Source organism: Diadema antillarum, unplaced genomic scaffold, assembly GCF_040938485.1.
Source record: "Diadema antillarum isolate AM-2024a unplaced genomic scaffold, OU_Dant_1.0 seq00000524_RagTag, whole genome shotgun sequence".
NCBI lineage: Eukaryota > Metazoa > Echinodermata > Echinoidea > Diadematoida > Diadematidae > Diadema > Diadema antillarum.
Genome location: NW_027271476.1, coordinates 45,421 through 55,314, shown reverse-complemented (window position 1 = coordinate 55,314; position 9,894 = coordinate 45,421). Strand labels below are relative to the sequence as shown.

At 40.3% G+C, this 9,894-nt stretch overlaps 1 protein-coding gene across 1 annotated transcript; it reads left to right on the top strand.

The window, feature by feature from the left end:
• The first annotated feature begins 483 nt into the window (after nt 1-483).
• LOC139734392 (uncharacterized) lies at nt 484-8,637 on the top strand. Its single transcript, XM_071645179.1, has 4 exons — nt 484-1,996; nt 4,198-4,515; nt 5,308-5,439; nt 8,445-8,637. The coding sequence occupies exons 2-4, from the start codon at nt 4,258-4,260 to the stop codon at nt 8,628-8,630; spliced, it is 576 nt and encodes a 191-aa protein (XP_071501280.1). The 5' UTR covers nt 484-1,996; nt 4,198-4,257; the 3' UTR covers nt 8,631-8,637.
• Nucleotides 8,638-9,894: the final 1,257 nt, after the last annotated feature.

The following is a 9,894-nucleotide window of genomic DNA, read 5'->3' as shown; positions in this document are numbered from 1 at the left end:
ATGAATTACAAGCCCTGCCTTTTATTAGATTATTCAGTAAATATCATGTATCTTGGCTTAACGAGTCATTGTGTGATTTATGTATTTTAATATAGGAACTATGTTGTACTTACAGTATGGTATATATTGGTCTCTCTCTCTTTTAAGAAGACATACTTTGTACATTTATGTTCTAAGTTGAAAACGAATAAATGAATAATTGAACAAATGCACGAATGAATTAATACGGTACAAGGCACCTTGGGACTCATGTGTGTGTGTGTGTGTGTGTGTGTGTGTGTGTGTATGTGTGTGTGTGCGTGTACGTTTAATCTCAGTTGAGTTGCAGCTGTTATGGTATGTTTCCATCACTCTTTGCGAACTCATCACCACGTATCCTACGTATACGAGATATTTAGCCTCAATCTGCACAGGTATTACAAAGATCATTATTAGTATTCACTTCAACAAGTTGAACTCAATGTTACGTTGATTAATCTGTGAAAGGTGCGTGACTTTGAGCGGACAAATCGATATAAAGCTTCCGCCAATACTAACGTTTCCTTTCCAAAATTATTTGGAATAACAGGATATAGGCTTACTACTTTCTAGCATACTCAGTACTTCTCCCGGAAAAACAACTGAAAACAGCTTTCCAAAGACGTTAATTATTTAAACATACTTAGCGCAAGGTCTCATGGTAGGGAACTTTTGTAGTTCTTACTATACAGTGTATTGCAAGTTATCACCACACCACTGCAGTTTGATAAAGGATGTTTGGCTCGAATTTAACTCGTAGTACATTTTACCACTCATTATGGAATCACAAATTTGATATAATTGATATCTGCTCTAATTCTGTGTTATGAGATATCAATATGGATCCTAGTTAATGATTGGCTGAGAGCAATCACGTGACCAGTCTTTCATTTTGCCTAACATGTCAAGCGGTTATATGTTTTTACTAATGATCGGTAGGGCCTACTAATAACCAGATAACGGGTAATAACGACTGTTCTGAGATATCGTCGACGCACGCACGCGCGCGCACACACACACTCACACATGATTACACAAGTATTAGATATATTCATCGCCATGGTTGTTGAAAGTTATGATACAGTTAATTAGTTAGGAATGTCTTTTCTTAGGAATAATTTTGATAACGTAAATTCTTCGTGGATTAAGTCTTCGATAAAACTTTTTTAAAGCATTTGTACAAAATTGGCAATCGGGGATAAGAAACAGTACATGCTGTACCAATTACAGGATCTTCAAAACGAATTTATGTTTAGATTCATACTTGGTAAAACTTTATAGCGTGTTCAGACAAACTTGCAAAATTTCGTTGTGCCAACCAGAGATTGCCAATTGTGACTGGTAGATATGTGGGAATTGAATATTGTGATCGTGTTTGTAATTTATGTAATTCTAATAGACTCGGTGATGAATTTCACTATTTATTTGAGTGCCATACATTGACTAATGTCATAAATAAACTCATTAAGTCCTATTGTAGAATAAGACCGAACACTTTAAAGATGTCCCAATTGTTCAATTCCAGATATCGTAGTGAGTTGATTGATTAAGCTAAAGTTTCTAATGATATAATGAAGCTCCACAACAAATAATTATTGCCTATCATTACTTGTTTGATTTTTTATGTTAATCGGTATTTACAGTGTTTTTCTTTTATCATTGAAATTGCTTTATCCACATCCACTAGATGACACATGAAACAGGTTAAAAAAAAGCAACCATTTGTCTGACTCTGAGAATTAGATTCACGGTGACACCTTTGAATAGAACAACGTTCAAAGGTCACGATGCGTAACAATGGCGCGACGAAATAAAAATAGCACACAGGGTTGGCAAAATTGCTTATACGAGGAGGTACATTACTACATAAGCCAGTCTCTTCTTTGGGCAATCAAAAAAGGTTCCCTTTTGATATTACGCAAAGTGCTTCACAAGTCGAGCTCGGGCTCCAAGTTGGATCGCCGCTGCGAATAAAAAGGTATAATACTATGTCATTTTCCATTGAAGTCTCCCCACGAGGCGCCAATTTTCTAACTTCACCTTCTTCTTGCCTGCTTAAGTTATAAGTACAAGTCGTCTGTTGAGAATGAGAAGGGCGTTAAGTTGTCTCGAACACTATGGGTTTTGTGACAACTTAACGCCCTTATCATTCTCAACGGACGAAGTATTGTATGATCACCATGAGCCTACTGCATGCATGAATATGCTTCACATTCAAGCCTGTTCAAAATTTCGTGAGTTTTATGTGTAGATTAAAACATGCGAGTTTTCCTCGCTGACTAAAAGTCAAGGTATAGAGAGCTATAGACAGGCCCTAGTCTAGATCTGAGAACATACCCAGTGGGCATGGAATTAGTTGTCTGCTTGCCTTCTGCAAGTGTCGATTCGTGCAATATTCTTCAGATGAAGAATATAAACGTTGAAATATAAACGTTAAGGCCGTGTCACACCTTTCAAGGCAAGCTAAGCAGGCTTGTTGCGAGTTGGGATTTGGAGAATAGGAGAATTTTCCGCGGGCGGACAAGAATGTTTGCGATTTTTCCACTTGTGTCTAACCTGCTTGACGCGTGCTGCTTACCTTCTACTTGCATGTATTCGGTGTGACCTGCGTGAGAGCTTTGAAACCGATTCGTTTTCTGTTACGAGCGACTTACGGGTACTGGGAAGTACCTGCGTTGGAGTTGTCTGCGAGGTGCTGCTGGTAAGGGTCTCCTACTGGTGTTCTGAGTGTACCTCTGCGAGCGAACCCCCACGACTCACTCGGCACAAGTTTTTAGCATGCTCAAGATCTTAGTTGTCATACCGTATCTGGGGAACTTTTGCGGGTTGACTTGCGGGGAAACAAATTTGCTACCTGGAACTCTCAGCAGTTTGTACGCACTTGACAGTACCTAGCGCGTATCTCGCCCGTAGTTGCCCGGAGGTGCGCATGCAGGCCCGATTTACCCGCAGCCAAGTTTAGAGCATGACCAAAACTTTTTTTCCGGGTGAATCCCGGGGATTACCCACAGAAATTCACGTAGAACGCCAGTAGGAGGCCCTTAGCGGCAGCACCTCGTGGGCAACTCCCACGAAGTTACTTCGCAGTTTCCTTATGCGGCCAAGATATTGACATTCTGCAAGTTCTGTGGGACTTCTGTCATTCCTTCGGAGGAATTCCTTCACTGAGTTATCAGCCCCCACGCGCCTGGCACAAAGGTCACACAGTATACCCGCAAGTAGAATTTAAATAGAACGCGTCCAGCAAGTCAGACACATGCACTGATTTGCCCAAATCCGTGTCCGCCCTCAGAAATTGTCCGGTATGCTGGAAAATCCCCACACGCAACAAGCCAGCAAAGCTTCCCCGGAAGGGTGTGATAGGGCCTAAACATGGTTGCGGGTAAAACGAATTGCGTGCGCACCTCCGGGCGACTACGAGGGAGATACGTGCTAGGTACTGTCATGTGCGGGTCATCTGCGGGGACCACTGTCCTCCGGGTAGTAAAAATCGTTCTTCGCAAGTCGCACGCAAAGCTTGCCTGGAAAGGCGTGACACGGCCTTAAAGATCTGATAAGAGTTGGCTGGCATAATCTTCAGTATGAGCTACAACAATCAGCTCCTATGCTGCAGCAATATTGATTAACGTAAATATCGCCGATGTTCTAGTTTTTGTAGATAATGACGTTAATCGTACGAGTGTTGATGTCTGATGACTTTTGAGTCCGCGAGTTCTATCTTACCCTAGAAAACTTATCCAGCCCAGCGAAATTGAAATATGTGTCGTTTTGCGTAACTTAGCTATCATTTAAACATGTCAGTGTGTTGATACACGAAAGGAGGGTGCAAGGCAACTTTTTTTTTTTGGTCTATTTTTTTTTCTCATTTTCTATTTCTATGTCATTGAAACATTTTCTCCTCTTTCATCAACTGGCATAGAATGTTAAGTGTAATAAATTTCCCCTGTTTTCTTAAAGAGATAATTCAAGGTCTTTCTTACGCTACAAAAATGAAAATATATCTAGATCTCTTTAAATTTTCTTTGTATCATCGTAATCTTCTCGTCAAGCATTGGCAACACCAATACTTTAAAAACTCAACATTTGAACAGACTGTCCGACTTTACTCAAACTTCTCTGACGTGCTCTAGTAATAATCGATGATAATTGTTATTCACTCATTGCACTCATATAAAATAGACTGGCGAAGCCGCTGCTTCGTCGTCAGTAACAACGTCCGGTGTTGACCGTCAGGCGGTCATGATGGCAGTCGATCATGGAATCGACTACGCCACCCTCGGAGCGAAGATTCGTGCGGCAATGAAGTCGGGACAATCTGGTCCCGGAGGGCCTGGTCGTGGAGGCAAGCCCCTAGCGATGCCTAGGGTGCTCGGTCAGCCCGAGACAGCGACAAAGACGTTGAAGGCGTACAGGGAGTATCTTAATAAGGAGGAAGTTCAGAAGATTTTCGACGAAAAGCTGGACTTCCGCGATGCAAACGTATTCATCGAGTCACAGGTAAAGAAGCACACACGCATACACACACACGCATACACACACACACACACACACACACACACACACACACACACACACACACACATTTCTCTCTCTCTGTGTCTGTCTGTCTCTAGATATACATGTACATATGAATGATTACACGACTTGTAATACTTTCTGAGATGTCAATAGCAATCATCTTCATACCAATTGAGTTACCATAGGGATTTAATGAAGCATCAGCATGACCAATAAAGTAGTGGCGAGTAGGCTATAATCTTTATGTCTTATGGAACTGTATACTTTATTCAACGCATTATCAAGACGCATTTTTAATATTTTCTGCCAGCATGATGTAATATAAAAAACGGACAACATAGCCCCCAAACCATCCCCCCCCCCCCCATCATATTCACATGTATTCTATATTCATATATTAAATTAGAAATGAAGATTAAATTGAATAAAACAAAAGAAAAAAATCTACACACTTGGCCGGTATTTTCTGCCAGTATACAAATGGACAGCATATCTCCCTCCCCTGCCGTGCCTGCGGGAGGCCCCACCCCCCCCCCCCCCAAAAAAAAGAAGAAGTTTGGTGTAATGAATCATATTCTCAGGTAGTTGTCAGCAAGAATACGTGGAACAACAACTTGGAGATACTCGGGGGAGAGGGAGATCTCTCTCCCCGTCTCAGTATGTTTGTATATAAACAAAATTGAATTCAATTCTGTCAAATATTGACAATAACCAATCGAATAAGGATAAAAGAGTAAGTATAATATCTCAATAATCAATCAATCGTTTCAGAGAGCCCAGCTGGAGCTAAGTCTGGAATTCCTCGATGAAAATGGATTGAGTCATCTGAAACCAATGTTTGGACTAGACAAAATCTTCACTCTGAGGGCACTTGGACTCGCTTGCTACAACGATTGTCCCATGGTACGTAGACTCTATCAAATAAGTTAAGAATGAACAAAAAAAAAAAAACAGCTTAAAACGTCTTAAATGAGGAGAAGCTTTGATTTTCATAGTTTTTGTTTTGTTTTCTTCTTTGGTTTGTGTTTATGTGTGTGTCAATGATGAACGTAGCATAAGATACGGAGGGTCAAACGTGCATTTTCCCTTCCCAGTCTGTACTGGGCAGATTTTTGTTGTTTTGTTTGTTCGTGCCATTTTCCCAGTTGCACCGTCTCGTTGGTCTTTCATGGGGTCCAGTTAGATGTGAGACGGGACCACTTTATCAAGTTATGCACCCTGCACTTAACGATGAATAAATGAATGAAGCGATTTTTTTTGTGTGTGCATGAGTTGTGACTCTCTCACACACGCGACACCTCCCTTTTATGCCCTATCCGAGGTACAGAGAGTGTTACGGGATGATTATACACAACATTGCTCAGTTAGACTCGGAAATCGATCGGGTCCTTTGGATCTGGCAGTCTGGAGGCAGACGCTCTTGCGCCCGTGTTGTGCGCTTCAGTGAACGACACGGCTCTAGAGTTTATGAAGATTTCTTTTTCTTGTCTTCAGTGTCATCATTTAAGTCATGGCTTAGGACTGCCATTGAAGCAAGTGAATCATGTGTAGATTAGAAATTCGTGAAAGTGACACCCCTTCCTGCAAGGAAATGATGCAGATAAATCTTCTTCAACCGAAAAATTGACAATGAAACGACTCTTTCTCTTAATGTCAGTTTTACTCATAAGTTTTTACCACTTTCTGATGATTTCTTCCAACGTTATCTTTCATCAGAGAGGTTTTATAATGTGATATAGTATAACATATATGATATGATATGATATAATCTGTAATATTATACAGATATTGACTGGTACGGGGTGGAATATAACATTCTTTGGACCGCCAGGAGTTATATTTTCCCAAGGGAAAATAATGATCACGAGAGAAAAATGTGACTCCCTGGCGTTCCAAAGATTGTTAAATTCCACCAACTACTATAGTCGATATATGTTACATTAGATGGTCTTGATTACGCTTTACAGAAGAGTACATTACTGGTTGTAGTGTTAGGCCTACTAACTAACGACACATAATAACGTTAGGCTCATGTCCAATAACGACTTTAATTAGTTCTAACATTAGGCTCAAGTCCAGTAACGACGCTACTTACGTTAGGCTTCAGGATAGGCCACCCGGCTGACTTAAATAGGGGTCTGCTTAGTGTGCGTGCTGGACCAGACCTTTGAATTGGACTATTTGTTAGTCTACGCCTGTTTGTCTTTTTACCTCTGTCTTTGAACTCAGTAGGCATATGTCTCGATAAGTGGGACACAGGCCCTAACGGTTAGATCTACACTCACAAGACAACTTTAGGCCTAACGTTATACTGGGCAATTTTCATCATCTGTAGCAATTTCAAAATTAGTTCACAATGTGTGGAATGTGGGGCGGAAGGTGATTGTTATTGCCCGTTATCATTGTGAATAATGTGAATGTCATTGTGAATATAATTGTGAATGCTACTGGTTCTATGGCAAGCCGAATTCTCGCTGGTTTCGGCATCTCTGAGAGTGCAAAATGATCACATTTTGAAAATTGCAAGGGTTGACAAAAATGGTCCTAAAATCATAACACATTGACCAAAATTAAAGAACTTGGTGTCATTCTATTGGAAAATGAATGGCTTTCCTAATATTGTGCAAAATAATGGCACATTTGCAGCAATATTGCTGAAATTAAAGATCTTAGGTGTTCCGTCATATTTGGGCCGCCCTGTATAGACGATAGTTCGTAGACGAAACAGAATTAGACCATGTGGGTTGAGACTACATGACCATTAGGCGAAGTGGGAGTAGATCAAGTGATAGAATGATCACCTCTTTGTTGGCGAAAGAGGTGAGACCAGGCTGCTTTTCTTTAGCCCACCATCAGTTGACCGACTCGACACAACTTTCAAGGAACTGCGCAATCTCAATAAAACTTTTCTTTGCCTCTTGAATTCCACAGCTAAAATTCTTTCTTCCAAAGTTGATTCTTTTTCTACACCAGGTGTTTGTTTGCTTGCTTGTTTCATTTCTATTATGAAAAGATAGCGAGATAGTAGCCCATATTCAGCTGCAAAAAGCAGCTGGTTAGCTTTGATGGGGTTCAGTTGGATGTGAGGTGGACCACTCCGCCGGACAAACACCCTGCTCTTTGCGGTGAATAAATGAAGCGAAGTATTGACATACATTAGTTATGACTCTCTCACGCTCTAGACCTCCCTTTCATGTCATATCCGCGAGGGACAGAGTGTTTTGTCTCTTACTACAGGCGACGGGATAATTACACACAACATTGCTCATTATGGGACCCGGAAATCGAACCCAGGTCCTTCATTTGTCCTTTGCATCATGAGGCAGACGCGCTACCGACTGAGTTAACTCAATCGTTTGACACATTCACCACATTCATGATAGTGGGTCAGCAACCTCATCAAGCAACTTCTTTTTAAAAAACAAAATATGAATGCAGACTGTACGTAAAAGCCTTGAATACATAAAAAGACAGTGTAGAAAGATAAAATACGAACATTATTGTCCTGTTCTAATCCCACCAACGGTCGGGTCTGCACTGCATTCTCTGAAAAATAAAATAGTGGCATTATCACGTTCGACGTTAGCGATGTTATATCATTGACAATGTCAGAACCCTTTGGAGAAGCTGCCGTAACACCGGTGAAGCTACTCTGGATGAAATGGCACCTGTTTCTCCGCTAGATGACGGTACAACGAACAGATAATTCAGAGGTAGGCGTAGCTGTGAGGAGAGTAATGGTATGTCACTGTCAGTATGTTTGACCTTAGGTCATTGCCACCTTTCTTATCATTATCGTCATCAACGATAGCAATTAATATTGTTATCATTATATTGTTCTTATTGTCATATTGTTATCAACATTTCCCATGTATATCCACCTTCTTCCGTATTGAATACACAAACAGGTGATGAAGGAGTTAGCGGATGCCAATACGATCAGAACAATTCTGGCAAAAACCAACGCGGTAGCCGTCGGCGACACGGTTCCCGACTTGAACCTCGTAACCTTGGGCGGATCGACAGTTAGTCTTCAAGATCTGCACGTGAACAAGGGTCACCCGCTAATGATTTTGGCTTCGTCAGCTTCCTGACCCCCGCTTCGGGTGAGATATTCCTGATTACTTGCGGGGCAGTCATTGAAATGAATACATGCAATATATATATATATATATATATATATATATATATATATATATAATATATATATATATATATATATATATATATATATATGTTGATAAGGTAGTCCACGTGTCGGCAAGATAAAAAGATAAGTAACAAAACTGCAACAAAGTTCATGCTGTATTTACCAACTTGAGCGTCTCGCCGCCCTTTGTATCAACACTTGAGAAAGGGCGGCGAGACGCTCGAAAAATTTGTGTGAAGAAATAAACCGTTGGTGAATACAGCATGAACTTTGTTGCAGTTTTGTTACTTTATTATATATATATATATATATATATATATATATATATATATATATAGTGTGTGAGAAATAGTTCCCTGGGTCCCGAACGTGCGCTGTGCCTCATTGTTGGTTGCATATATATTGAAAGAAATTGGACTGAGGCGGGACGTTGCTCTCGATCTTAGTCTCGATTTTATTTGTCAAGCTTTCGGCCCGTCATTAGGCCTTCGTCAGGATCTACCAACATAATAATTATTATATGAATAACCTGATGTGTCATATAATATATAATGCAATTTTATATATTACCAATATTCTAAATCATTTCCTTTATATACACAAATCAATCATTCAATTCAATACAAATATCCAATCTAACCTCAAATCATCATCAGAATAACATCATATATCCCAAAAAATATATAAGTTGATTCTTATATCATAATGCTTCCATATGATAATCATATTGTCTTATAATTCTTAGCATAATTAGCATTATTTGACAAAAAAGAACGGCCCCCCTTAGAAAGAACCCCATTCGTCTTAAAGATAAAATGGAGTTCCTGTTAAGGTGCATTTCACCGAGTGAAACCATGATTCAAAGTATCAGGATATAACTGCTAGTCAGTATGATGCTTAGGGAGCATTATAACTCATGTTTGATTACTAGAACGTCAATTTAGATGAGAACTGCAGTAGTGACTCTCGCAAAATAACGGCTCGTTTAAACGGAAGGATTTGGTCTCGAGCGCATGATTCACAACGCCCCCTTGCGGTCCCGAGAAGAAAGTCGGTTTTCGGATACTACTGATACTATACTACTTACAGAAGTCTTGAGAGAGCTCTGTGATATACTACTGAAGTGTACTGTACACAAGCGCGACCGCATCCCAGAGGCTACGATCCGCGATCCGTTTATAGCAGAGCAAGCTGTCGACAACTGCGTA